This window comes from Emydura macquarii, unplaced genomic scaffold, assembly GCF_026122565.2.
Source record: "Emydura macquarii macquarii isolate MOO-44397 ecotype Brisbane River unplaced genomic scaffold, CSIRO-AGI_Emac_v2 contig_2199, whole genome shotgun sequence".
Lineage (NCBI taxonomy): Eukaryota > Metazoa > Chordata > Testudines > Chelidae > Emydura > Emydura macquarii.
This window is the reverse complement of record NW_027132336.1, coordinates 921,960-936,656: the sequence shown is the minus strand read 5'-3', so window position 1 is coordinate 936,656 and position 14,697 is coordinate 921,960. Positions and strand designations below refer to the sequence as shown.

The following is a 14,697-nucleotide window of genomic DNA, read 5'->3' as shown; positions in this document are numbered from 1 at the left end:
CAGCTGGTCACAGATTGCCTAAATCAATGCCTCAAAATGAGAGTCCACTTCCAGGTGGTCTACAGAGCTGATTCTCTGTAATAGTGCTGAAGAATGCAATTAAAACAGGAAACCTTCTTATTATCTTAGAAAAATTCAGTTGTGCATATGTCAGGCTTCTGGTAGAACCCCTCGGTGTGCCAGCCAGAGTTCCCTTGTACTTGCCTGCTTCTTTGGGCTGATGCATAAGGAATGAAAGCTCTTAAAAGGTCTTTTTCTTTGTCAGGTGAAAATTCAACTGCAATCGAATTTATGGATGATGCCAAAACTGGAAGAGGAACAAACAGCAGAGGATGGAGCCATACTGCAAAGCGATGCAAGAGGGGCTTTAGATAACAGTGAGCAGACATTAGATATTAATACATATAAAGTCTTATGCCCAGCAAGAAGAAATAAACAGTAGAGATACAAAATGGGAGGACGTCAGTGTGACCCTTACAGTGTCCAGTGCCAGATGGCACGCTGTTATTATATATACCGAAAAGGTGGCATTGGAAAACTAACAATTCATTGATTATTAATATTCTTGCATGATATCTGTACAGTAACCCCACAAGAGGACTTTATAGACATGTGCTGGAAATATGGTCTTAAATGTATTTGGCAAGCAGTGCCTAAGTCATGTCTATGGCAGACACCTGCTTGAATGTATCTCCTATGTAAATTAGGCAAAGACAAAGAAAAGTACATTTACTTGCAAGATGAACAAAGCCAACGGGGTAATTGGGAAAGAAGACTACTTAACAATCTCAATGGGGATGGAGACTGCTGAACTGGAACGCCAGCTGTCTGTGCACCAAGGGCAACAAAAATGATTAGGGGGCTGGAGCACATGATTTATGAAGAGAGACTGAGGAAACTGGGCTTGTTCAATCTGCAGAAGAGAAGAATAAAGAGGGGGGGATTTGATAGTGGCCTTCAATTACCTGAAAGGGAGTTCCAGGGAGCTAGACTGTTTTCAGTGGTAGCAGATGACAGAACTAGGAGCAACACTCTGAAGTTGCAGTGGGACAGGTTTAGGGTGGATATTAGGAAAAAGCTTTTCACTAGGAGGCTGGTGAAGCACTGGAATGGGTTACCTAAGGAGGTGGTGGAATCTCCATCCTTAGAGGTTTTTAAGGAGCGGCTTGACAAAGCCCTGGCTGGGATGACTTAGCTGAGGTTAGTCCTGCTTTGAGCAGGGGGTTGGACTAGATGACCTCCTGAGGTCCCTTCCAAACCTTGTCTTCTGTGATTCTATGATTCTGCCCCAGGATTGGTTGCTTCCAGCTGCTGTCTGAACTTAAAGAAACAGTATGCAGACACACTCACTGTCCCCCAGCACATACTTCATCTCTGTCTGTCTGTCTGTCAGTCGGTCTCTATCGCTCTCTCTCACTCACACATACACACATTCCCTGGCACACAATCTCCCCCACCCTCACTCATGCACTTCTGTGGGCTTCTTGTGTTCGTGTTCAGCAATGCCAGTCTGGCTGACAGGGCAGTTAAAAAGCGACTGACAGTCTAGTAGGATGCCCAGGGAACAATGGGATTCAGAAACCTTCGTCATGTGACACTGTGCCTGCCCCATGAGGCATTGCAAACCCTTCCCAAAGCACCCTACATGCAATTGAACAGCGGGATAGCTACCCACAGTGCACTGCTCCGTGTGTCGATGCAAGAGCTGGTAGTGTGAATTCACTACACTGACGCAAGGAGCATAATGAGACATGCAACAGCAGTTTAATTACAGCAGTGACTGTATGCCAGCATAACTTGTGTCGACAAAACTCTAGTGTAGACAAGGCCTAAGTGACTGCTCCTTTGTGATTGGGAGTAACCTGAATATTCCTGTGATTTTTTAGAGTAAAAGACCATCTACCACAAAGGTAGGTTTACCTGGGTGACAAGATAGACCAGAGTACACAAGGGGAATGTCTGGGACTCCATGTTGAGGCTGTTATAGTGCTTGAGGAGTTCACACTTGGTACTTGGTTGGTGATATCTAATTTGGGGTTTGTGCCCTGCTTCTTAATGATCTGCCCTGAAGTTGGTATTCATGCTCTTGAGTCACTGCAGGACCGCATGACAAATGCTTGTCATTATTATATAAGACTATGACTATGGGTAACATTTCAAAAGTACCTAAATGATTTAGGAACCTAACTTCAATATTCAAAAGTGAGTTTCTTAGGCAATCAAGGACAAATTTTTAATGACATTTAGGTTCCTGATAGGAGTTTCAAAGGCACCTAAGCAGTTAGGTACCTAGTTCCCCTTCATTTCACTGCAATGTAGGTGCCATTAGGTGCTTTTGAAAATCTCACTAGATGCCTCTCTGCATCTTTAGGCATCTAGGCACTTAAAATGCACGCTAAGGTTGGATTTCTAGAAACTCAGTCTTTCGGCTGGCAGGGTGTCTGGGAGCTTTTTTGAAGATAATGCATAGTCCACATCAGCACCTGGCAGAGGGTCACATTGCCTTGCATTGACACTCCCCTTCCACTTCCCCCCAGCAGATGATCTAGGAATTGCATCCTTTAGCTCCTAGGGATGTTTTATCCAGCCCTCTTTAGCCAAAGAATGATGACATGAAAAACAACATCAAAAGGCGCCTTTGCAGAGGATCTTTGAGCAAAAAATAATTGAACTGCCCACTGTAGGGCTCAATCCTTTCAGGCTATCTGAAAGTAAATCCTTTGCACACATGGGTTGTAATCTAATGCTTATCCTAATCAATGAACGCCTTTCCGTTGGCTTCACTAGGCATTGGGGCAAACCTGTATACAGCAGTCATTCTCTCCAAGAAATCATGTGTACAATGAGCTCCAGATGGAGTTATTCTGGTCTGAGTATTAGCAGGAAGCTCACTGGTTGCTGCGCCAGAGAAAAAATGTATTGGTTGTAACAGTAGCCAGTGCACTCAATGGCTCCTGCCCACTGTTATCTGGTTCAGCCTAGAAAACAAAGTTCAGATTTATCAGCGCTGCTGTCTGTTGCTCCCTTATTTCATAGTCTTGCCACTAAAACATTGAAAGCACAAGTATTTCAATGCCAGAAATGTCAACAAATGTAAAAGAATTTGTAGAGGAATAACAAAAATTACAAAAGGGCTTGCAGGATTGACTCATTGGGAAGTACTATATGAACTACAGTGTAAATGTTTTCCTTGTTAAATGATTAAGGGGAGATGCAAGAACCAATTTTACAAGTATCTGATGTATGTAAGAAACTCTGGAAGGAAAAAATTGTTAAGGGTGGCCCTAAAAAGTGTTAATGTGAGTCATTGGACTAAAATGAGTGAAAAGAAAATGAGGCTGAATATCAGGATATTTTTCATAGGAAAATAGGTTCTGCAATGTCAGAACTGATCATGGCTAAAGTTTGCTCTTAATTACATGGATGTTGGAGGCCCAGTGCAATTTGAATTGCCTGACCACTGTCCTTTAGGCCTAGTATAGCTTTAGTTGCTTGCTTGGCTATTCAGGTTTCATAAGGCCCAATCCAATGCCCTCTTCAGAGCATCACACTTACTCCTGTAGTGGTCTCTGTATTTCAAAATGACATGTAATATAATCCAAAGTCACAGATCATACTTTCCCTTGCAGTTAACAGAAATCACAATCAAACACAATACAGGATCAGGAGCACGTTAATGCAAACTAGGTACCTTTTAGAATGAAGCAGCATGGTTTAAATGGGCAGTTAGAGCGTAACATATTAGAGAGTTTTACAGCTCACACTGCTTTAATGTGTTTTGCTTGCACCAAGTAGACTCCTGCATGAAGCCAGTTACACAGCTCCTAAGGCTGGGGACCAGAATGTTCATATCTTGTTGGACTAAGGTCACACAATGTTTTATATTTGTACCAGAGCCTGGTAGTTTGAATAATCAGATATAACACTCAAGACTGATATCCCAAACCTAAATGTATTGAAAATAGGTTGGCATGTCTATTATTGCAAAGAAAAAAAAATGGTTTTACTGGGCCCCTTTAATTTTTCCCTTTGCCATGGTGTACATCAGTGTTAACAGACTGGATACCCTCAGTGCTTCAGCAATCCCATGGCCAAACATAGGACCCATCTCCCCCTAGTGATCCCTTGGATCAGTTGATTTCCCCCTCATTTGCTTGGAACAGCCTCATCAACCTTGAATAAAAAGGTAGAGTTTGATTAGCCTGCAGGACAGATTCAAAGCTGAATTCTACGCTGAGCTGTGCAAATGCAAGGAGGGATTTATGTTAGTTCCATTGCACAAAGGTCCTGTATAGCCAATTAACATTTTCTTCCACTTAAGTACAAGTCTACTATATGAAGTAAATGGTGTCAAAACCATTTCAGTATTATTGTCAAAAATACCTGGCCTATCAGAGACGCTGCATTCTCAGTGTAATTCACAGGACAGTTATTTACTGTGTTTGAACAAAATAGTTTGAAAATGAGCTGCAGCTTGTGGCAGCTGCGAGGAAAGAAAACAGGGTGATTGGGTGTATAAAGAGGGGAATTATAAAGTGAAGTGAAGGTGGTAATGAGTCTACTGTAGAAGGCCCTTGTCAGGCCTCATCTGGAATATTGTGGGAGTGTTAAAGCTGGAGCTTAGTACTCTTAAAAAAAAAAGACATATGAATGTTAAAAAATATGGCTAGAGAAGTGAAGCAAAGCTAATAGGGGATGGGGAGAATGTCATCTTAGTAAAGGCTTCAAGAATTGAACACATTTATCCTAGAAAGCTTAGTTAGACATCCAATTAAGGTTTACAAACACCTAACATGATGCCACAAAGGCCTGAATAACAATGTGTTCATGCTATGTAAAAAGGGCAAGATGCAGGGTGTCGCCCAAAGGGCTGGCTATATAATATGAACCTCCTAAAAATCAGGCAACAAGGGGAATGGACACATGCATAAAGAAAAGTTTAGGTTGGATCTCAGAAATGGCATTTTTACCCATAGAATCTTTAATATGCTCAAAAGGCTTCCTAGCAACCTAACTGGGGCCATTAGTCCTAATGGATTGAAATCTAGGATGAAGCCATTTTTAGTAATCAATTGTATTTCCAAATACACCTGCTTAAAAAGGAGGAGGCAGGAGTGGACTAAAATAGCTTATGGTTCTCTCTGTCCAAACATGTTTTTGTTTCCATGTATACATTCCAAAAGTCCTAAGCACTTCATTTACAATGAATGAACATGATTCTGGTTAAAAAACTATTAAAGTTTTATTGCATACTCATAAAAGTCACCAGGAAAGATTCAGCCCATTCTGCACCTGCTATAATGGTGGCCTCCCTGCATGTCTGGGCAAAAGGGGATTACCAACAGTGAGAGGAGGACTGGGAAAGATGGGAGGGGGACAAATCACAGTGCTCTCCACTACAGCTATTCTTTTTTGTATGACTGCCATAGGTAGTGGGGAGAGGCTGCTGTAACTTAGAGCATCCCCTAGGCTGCATAAATTAGGTCAGGTGCCATTTTGACTTCCAATGCAGCCCAGCATTGGGAGGACACAAAGGTGGTTTACACCCTGGCCTGGCCTTCTATGCTTTGTCAAAGTACAGCACAGAATCTGACCCACAGACTAGAGAGCTTTACTTGGACCTGCTTTTGAAAAAAATCAGATGCACAACTGTGCACCTAACCTGCTTGTGTACTTACCATGACAAGATACACAAACTGGCTAGCCACATTAATTGCAAAAAACGTACCAGGACATATGCAGATACAAATACCTAAATCAGGCTAAGTGTCCATGAAATTGTACACATGACAGCATAGGCATTTTTGTATGCACAACTGCACATGTAACTTTTTTGAAAAAAGCATGCCCATCACGTCATCTAGACCCCGTCACCCTGCTAGTATATCATTGTTCTCTACAGTATCTTGTCTAGGGCTTTGTCTAGTTTTAAGTATCTTCTGAAATGAAGAACTGCATTTCTACAGGTAATTTCAATAAATTGATTCAAAGCTGCTATTTTTTTCAAGCAACCTTAAGTTTAAACCCCCGCCCCCCACTCACAGAATTTAAGATCACTTTCTAAATGCTCTGTAACAACTGGGTTACAAATGATGCTTACAGAATTCTGACTCCACTGTAATATTCATATAGGAAGCCTGAAACAGAAGAATGCTGCATATGGCTGTCAAAATGAAGTTAAAAATCACTCCGTGTTAGTCAGACTAAGCTAGGATAATTCCATATTCAATAATCATTCTGTGATGATGATTATTCACAAAGGTACATCAAGTGCTAATTTATACAGCTGAATTATCTACTCTTAGGGCTCCATCCTGAAAGGTGCTAAGCAACTTCTGGAATTGACGTTCATGGGAACTGAAGGTACTAAGCACTTCTGATAGGTACTCAGCACCTTGCAGGATTGAGCTTCTATTACAAAATATATGCATGACACATTATCCTCAGCTGGTAAGAATCAGCACAGTGCACTTGAATTCAAAAGAGGTGCTCCAGGCTTCACCAGGTTCTGGCTCCTGGTTTTTAAAAGTGTGATGCCCTGATTTCAGATATTGTTCTAATATCTTCTGTTTCTCCTCTAATATTCATTTAACACCAGAAAATGTAAACACAAATAATATTTTTATTAATTTTCATATTGTTTTGGAGGTCACAGTTTGCAATACATTCAGCTACGTATGAAATGCATAACTCAAAGGGAGCAGCATTTTCTTTAAAAAGCTATAGCCCAGCTAAACATTGTTGCTGTCATTAAACTCACAGATGTTTACAGCTAAATGTTGTAGTGACAGATGTCAGCACATATCAAAACTTTTTGACACCAAAATGCTTGACTCTAAAACAAATTAACATTCACCATTCCTCCTCCAGAAGAGATGTCTAATTGTTACACTGCTAATGCAGTTGCTACAAAAGATTTAAACACCAGGTTTCATTAGTATAGTAGAGGGAGGGAAGGAGAAGGAAGAAAAGAAAACTGAACATATCATATACAAATACTTTTTCTGAAATATTGTATTTACACAAAATTAGAGAGAGTACAAGTACTTTACTAAATAGACAAAAACATGATCGTACATTCAGCTGTAACACAAGCAGAGCTATAGATGCAGAACACTGAGGCCTAATTTACTTGCATGGCAACAGAACTTTAGAAAGGCCTCAAAGTTTGAAAGCAGGGGATAATATGATGACATCATATTTGTTATGCAGCATGAGCCTTTTCATTGACTTCAGTGAGATTTCAATAGGGCCCTTTAATCCTCTCATATTTTATATAATGGGCTGAGTCCTGCAAGCTGCTCAACACTCTGACCTGATCCTGCAAAGCACTTAAACATGTGCTTTACTTTAAGCACTTGTGTAGCCCCATTGACTTCAATAGGACTTAGGAAAGTGCTTAAAGTAAATCATATGCTTAAGTGCTTTGCTGCATCAAGATCAGAATTCACAGCGTTTTGCAGGATCAAGGCCAGTACTATATCCCTAATTTTAATGCTACTATAGCCTAAAAAAAATAAAGACCATGCTATATTTTGTCTTATATGTTTTCTTCTTCTTAAAAATACATTTTAAAATTGCTTTCATTTGGCTACATAACATTAGTTTATTGAGCTCTGCAGAACATTGCTCATTTGTATCCATTATAACATATAATTGGTGGACTAGTGTTTATAATTAGTTCCAGCATTTTCTAAAAGACTTTTTGATGCAAAATAATAATAAAATAAAATAAATAATACTAACAATGTTTATAACATGGTTGCCTCTCTCCTTGATATGTTTTATATGGGAAGTTGGCAGTGTATCTGCTACAGTAACCAACAACATTTTGATGTACAAACTAAAATAATTAAATAAGTAAATCAAAGGCAAAAGCTCATACCATATGTTGCTATCCAGCAAATTTACCTGATTGTTTCCCCATTATATTTTCTTTAAAAGAATTATTGTATTTTATTCTTGTCTGTTATCAGATAGCTCTTGAACAAAAAAAAAATAGTGTCGCTTGTACAATCTAATTGACCTGATTTCCTCCTAATGAAAGGTGTATTGAGTAGGACTGACTCAGTGATATTAATTAAATGTTGGTTAACTAAACTCCAATTATGTCTTTGTTGCTGTCACTGTGATTATTGTCATTATGTGAAATCACAAAAGTGCTAAATATTAGTAAATCAAATACATGGCCTTTGGTTATGCTTGATAAAGTATTGGCATATTGAATATACATATCACTTTTTTAAGTCTATGTTACAATCATGATGCCTTATAATAAATAATAATAATAATCTCATTTTCAATGTGCCCATCCATAATACCCATTCTAGGCATCAATAAAACAAGCCATCAATTAAAATACGCATTTAAAATGTGCTAAAACCAAGACAAATCCAGAGCTGCAGATGCAAATATACTGTACAAATAGTGCTCCAACGATCTGTTCGTGCCCTAGGCACCAATGGTCCTAGAAACTTTGCTTTAAGAGAGTATATGGTATGTAAGATACTGGATGCTCAATAAAACATCAGGACATGGCATCTGGAATAGGCTTTAAAAGTTAAACCCCCAAACTTGAACTTGCTTCACTTACCAAGAAGCAGCCAGTGCAGAGGGCAAAGCAGTGGCTAGGCAGAAGCACCTCTGCCCATCCCTGACACCTACTATGCTGCTGCATTCTGTACTAGACGCAGACAATGGAAGAGCCAGTTTTGAAAGCCCACAATCAAATGCATTGCAGGAATCCAGCTTTCATATCCCAACAGGTATGCTTCACCATTGTGATGGAGCAGGTGATATCCTTATGGTGGCAAAAGCCTGTCCTAACTTGAAGACTAATGACTGCCATGATGTTAGCATGTTCTGTGTAAGCAATAATCATTTTCGGTGTCTAGAGAGCTGTTGTAGCCAGATGAAGGATAGAGATCCCTTTTAAGTATCCTATTGACAATGCTGACCATGACTTTCTTGTACTGTTGACGTAAAAGAGAATATACAAATGGATCTGATGCAGCCTTACTGTAGGTGAGGCACTTGCTTACAATCCCCCAGTAGTAGTTTATGGAAACAAAAGGAAGAAGTTCTATCAACCTGTTAAACATTAATGAGAAACAGAAAAGCTGAATGTTACATCCACACTAGCAAACTGTTCAACTCATATTTTGGGGAATAATAGCATCTTAAGAATTATTTTTTATACTTCACAGCACCTCAGGGGATGATCCTGCAATCATTACACAGGTCAATTTATGGGAGATTTTCCTGAGTAAGGATAGCCAGAACCAACCTGTAATTCCTACATTACATCAAGAGGAAAAGGTGTTTTAACTGTATATTTAAGCACTGAGGGCCACATGCTTCTATGTCTTGTATACAAAGAAGTGTTGCAACTTATTACAAAACCTTCTGCCTCATTCTACTTGGTGAGCTGTCCTAGCAATTGGTAATATAGTCAAGAGCTCGGTGATGTCTGAGTAGGTTTTGCCTTCCTGATTCCTCCCCTCTCCCTTGGCAAGCTGTAGAAAGACATGTACTGATGTACTGTAGAATATAGCGCTATATATCAAGAATCCTTACTTAATGATATTGGTGAACTGTTCTATCTGGAATGAGAATACATGATGTATTGGTGTGTCATAAAGCACTTCACGGTAATATCCATTGTCTCATGGACATTTGCTCTCAGTCTCGATCATGGAGACTACTTCCCCTCTCTGTTGCAATCACAAAATATTCTCGTGACAACTACTGAAATTGCTTACTGGAAAAGTGAAATTAGGAAAGTATTTATGAATGTTTAGCTGTCTGTTAATGTTATTTAGCAGATGGAAACATAGAAGAGATGTCACTGCTATGTAATCAGCTACCTGTATTGACCACCACTGGGTGCTCCATGAATCACCAGTAGCCACTAAACACAGTTTTAAAATCTTGGACATAAAGGTTTTATCAGCCCAAATTTGGGATGACTGCATTAATCATGAGTGGTGAAACTGTAACTGAGTTAAGATCATCTCAAATGAGTGACAATAAAATACATATACCACACTATAACATCATGTATTCTTCATATATCACATATGCTAATGAAAAAGCTCTTTTAATAAAGTGAAGAGGTTTTTTACAAAATTATTGTACAATTTTGCATATCTTTTCACCCACAAAGCCTTAATTACCATAGGGCCAACTACACAGAGCTCAGAAGACATCATAAATACCTTTGAGAATAACCTAAAATAACTTTTCTATATAGTACATTAAAATGTAATGACTTTAAAATGCAATAGGACAGACCTTTCCAGGACTAGAAGCGAGCTTGTGGTCTCTTTGAGAAGCTTGGAATTTCCTTTTTCATGTAGTATACAGCTCTTATTTTGGAGGGCTGAAGAATATTGGATTTTAAGGTTATATTCCTATAAAATCTGGCCTACATCCAGGGCTGAATCTTGCCCATCCTGTGCCTCAGGTAGGTGAAATACTGCAGAAAAATTCCACAGTTGTGTGTGTGTGTATAGGTTGAGGAGGGGAAAACACTTCTCCAGCAAGTGTATTTAAATAAGGTAGCTGACATCTGTAGCTGCCTGGAATGTTAGACTAAGTCTCAGGATTAATGACAGAAAGCGAGTCAAGAGGTCAAAAAGTGCATTATAAATAAGTGTATCATGTGGATCTGTAATTTATCACATGGTACCTGGTCCCTCAGTTTATTCCTTCTTGGATAGCACCTCCACATATGGTATATATGCTTGATCTGTACAAAATGAATATTTTTGTAGAACACTGTCAAACAGAAGAACAGTATATATAGATATACTTGTGTGTGTGTGTGTGTGTGTGTGTGTGTGATTATAATAGATTGGGGCCCAGTCCTAGTCTAACTGAAGTAAATGAAAAAGCTCCCATTGACTTCAGTGAGAAAAAGGGTAAGGACATATCTAGCCAACCTTAAAAATAATGTGCTAAATTCATCCCTGATTTTATCCCGTTAATAGCAATGCTGTTACAGCAAGAAGGAACTTCATCCATAGGGCTTAGTCCCAACAAACAGAACGTAATGTTGATTTTCAAAATCTCCTTAACATTTCTCCAGTGCATAGCCTGAGTAGCCAGGCCATGTGCTCGGGAATCCTCTATCCCAGAGCATCCATGAACTCTGCTCTAGCTCAAAGATTGTGTGGTCTCTGTGGACCTGACACAGCCCATCAAGTGGAGAAAGAACAGAAGGCCTGTATGGCAACAAATACTCCTGTCTTACCTTAACCTTGGCCCAAGCCTGCAGGCTGCCCTGCAAGGAGCTGTCACAGATGCCTATGTAGCCCGAACCAAATCCTTCTATTCTGCTGCAGTCTGAGGCCATGAAAGTAGGAACAGAACTCACCCCTTGATGAATGCATTTTAACTTTCGGTCTACTGACATATGCAGTGTTACTTAATGCATTAAGAAAATGCTTTAGCTTTCATTTACAAAACACCTTGTCTGAAGAATGGAGTGACTTTTTGTTTCAATGGTTTTGGGGAAATATTTCAGAATTTAAAAAGTGCCTGGAGGCTGGAATTTGCTGAATAGGGTATAATACAGCCTGAATGAAGATGGCAGAATCCATGCTTTGCTTGGTATCGAGTTATAGCTTGATGGTCACAATAATGACCAGAAAAATGGCTCATAATGTACCAAACATTACTCAATTAACCTTTTAACTTTCTGGTGTCAAGTAAATATTTGAAACAATTATTACAAAAGAAGAGGAAATGCAGTTGCCTAGCTAATCAGGCAAGAACCTCTTTCAACTATTAAAAAAAGTGAAATAATAAAAAGTGTCACCTCAAATGTTAAAACATACAAACACAAAGGCTGGAAAATTTGACAAAAATCAATATGTTCAGTCCTTCAAAGCCTTCTTTGATCCAGCTGTCTCACTGAAGCCAACTGTGGTAAGAACAGGGTGAGGAAAGATGATAGAATCTGGCCCTAATTATGCAAAAGCAATATACCAAAGCCAAGATTTTCAAAAGTTAGTATTGTTTTGGGGGTCTCATTGTTTGGGTCCCCAACCTAACATATCTTCGAAGAGCCTGATTTTAAGAAGGTAGATGCTCAACACTTTCTGAAAATCAAGTCCCTTCAAGGTATTTTAAATTGGTCACCCAAAAAATTGAGCCCCCCCCCCCCCCCCCAAAAAAAAAAAAAAAAAAAACTAGTCACTTTTGAAAATCATGGCTCAGATTCATCCAAGTTAAAAAACGGGCTGGATTCTCATTGGTGTAACTCAGTGTAGCTCCATTGGGTTCACCAGTTGAGGACCTAGTCTTTTAACATTTTAAATAACCTCTGATTTAAACTGGATATTGCTTCGTGGAAAACTATCCTGCACCATTGATATTAGTGGGAGTTTTGCTAATGACTTCAGTGGGTACAGAATCAAGCCCTAGATTATTTCATCAATAATATTTCCAGACAGAAACTATGGACCTAATCATTGGTTGTGGCTCCATTTAAGTCAATGAGTTTCAACTAGTTGAGGCTCTAGCCATATGCCTCTAAAAAAACAATTTTTTTTCTCTTTTTAGGAAAAACTGTCCCTGCTTTACTGTTTATTTTATTCTTAAATGGCTGAGTCCATCTTTGGACTATAATAATGGAGGGGCTGGTGATAAGCCAAACTGCTAAAATCTCCCAGTGTGATGTGATGAACTCCTGGTCCCAGTCATAAAAGCCCACTCTTTTTGGAAGAGGCATTTTTTAAAAAAAAAAAAAAAAAACTTATAAGACTGCAAAGTCTCATATTATTTTATCAATTTACCAATAAGTCTCGCTTAGGATGATTTGGCTCCCTATGTTTATATGTTCATACTTCCCCAAGTCTATTGCCCTTGATCCAACCCAGTATCCCTAATGTCTTTTAAAGAAGGTTTGTTCGTTTGTATCATCTCAAAGTCGTTTTGCTGTCAAACGAATCTTGGGGTAGCTTATTCCTGATATTCAGAATACATATTGCCCCCAAAAGGCTCTGGGATGAGGCAGGCAGTACTAACCTGGTGATAATGTAAGGAGCAAAACAGATCACGAAAGACCCTATAAAAATACTGATTTTCTTAGTAGCACGCTGCCGTCTCCTTTTCTGTTCATTAAGACAACGCTGTTTCACGCTGAAAAGGGAAAATAACAATCGAGTTAAGACAAGAAGCGAGGAGACTCGTGAGTCAAGTCTAAAAGTAGCACGAAGAGTAAAATCAAGACTTGATCTCAAATGCCAGAACTTGGCAATTGGGGGTATGAGAGTGAACAAAAATCCCGCTAACCTTCTGGATACTGTTTGCCACATAATCGCCCGCTGCTTACCTGAATATCAGCTACACGGGGGAATCAGCCATTCAGTGTGCTGACTTTTCTGGGATCATTCCCTACCCGTTTAAAGAAAGCTGCCCATCAATACAGAGCCACAGAGGTCTGACACTAAGTGAACAGATTAATTAATTAAACAACTGCCTTTGAAGTTAGAAAAGAAACGCTGCAGGAGTAGTGGACGGCATGTCTGGAGGATAGGAGTGAAGACGTCAAAAGGTGCTTGGAAAAGCAAGACGTGGTTTTTTGTTTTTTTTTTGGTCTTTAAAAGAAAGGGGGATTTAAAACACTAGGACCACACTGGAATTAACACAGAGAGACACAAATATTACCTGGGATGGATATCTACCAGCAAAACCAGCGTTTGCATTGTAATAATGTCTATCCTTTTGCAGTGGAACCTGGCCACTTTTAGCACCTTTAAATAGGTGAAACACAGGATCACCAGGGAGAGCATGAAACTGGCGGCGTGAAACACGATGGTGAACACGGTGAACCTCCGCCTCTCCGTCTCCTCTTTCAGGTGCAAGGTGCAGGAGGCATACTCGTTGCTGTAATCGACCCAAGAGAAAAACAAGGAGACCAAGGGGAAGGTCAAGGAATGGACCCAGGAATAGCTCATCAGGATCACGGCGTCTTTGTACCGCATCTTGCTGGTGTAACTCAAGGGGAACACCACGGCAATCCACTTGTCTATGCTGAGGGCGGCCATGCTCAGCATGGTGTTGGAGGTGAGGAAAGTTTCCAGGAAGCCCACCGCTTTGCAGATGCAGTCACCGAAAGGCGGCTGGCTTCTCAGGATCCCCAGCAAAGTGAAGGGCATGTTCAATACGGTCAGGAGCAGGTTGCAGAGGGACAAGTTCACCAGGAAGATCCCGGGGACTTGCTTGCGGAGCTCCGCGCTGTAGATGAAGCATAGCAGCACCAGCAGGTTGGACAGCAGGGAAATCACCAGCACCAGCCCGAGGAAAAAAGCCAGGAGAACTCCGGCCAAGTCCATGTCTTACCAGGCAGCCTGGGTGAGGCGAGGGTGTGCTGCAGAGGCGGAGCGGGATGGAGACATCGCAGCTGGCCCGGGCGCCTCTCGGGAAGATTGCCGGAGATTCCCAGGCATGGTGGTGGAGACCCGGGCTGGAGCCGAAGCCGGGGCTGCCGGAAAGCACCAGCTCCCGGCCGGCCGGCGTTGTCCAAGGTCCTGGAACGATCCCGGCCTCTTCCAAGCTCCCATCCGAGCCGCCCGTTTCCAAGCGCAGCCCAGAAGTTCTCCCCGGGGGGGCCAGCCCCTTCCCCGCCCGACCACCCCTGGCGCGGGGGCGGCTCCTGCTCGGTTCCCGGCGCGCCCCGCCCCGCCGGCT

At 40.8% G+C, this 14,697-nt stretch overlaps 1 protein-coding gene across 1 annotated transcript; it reads right to left on the bottom strand.

Moving 5' to 3' along the window:
• Nucleotides 1-8,852: 8,852 nt before the first annotated feature.
• GPR78 (G protein-coupled receptor 78) lies at nucleotides 8,853-14,342 on the bottom strand. The gene is made up of 3 exons (XM_067558856.1): nucleotides 13,675-14,342; nucleotides 13,033-13,146; nucleotides 8,853-9,090 (listed from the first exon to the last, which is right to left on the bottom strand). Exons 1-3 carry the CDS (start codon nucleotides 14,340-14,342, stop codon nucleotides 8,853-8,855), a joined length of 1,020 nt encoding a protein of 339 aa, XP_067414957.1.
• Nucleotides 14,343-14,697: the final 355 nt, after the last annotated feature.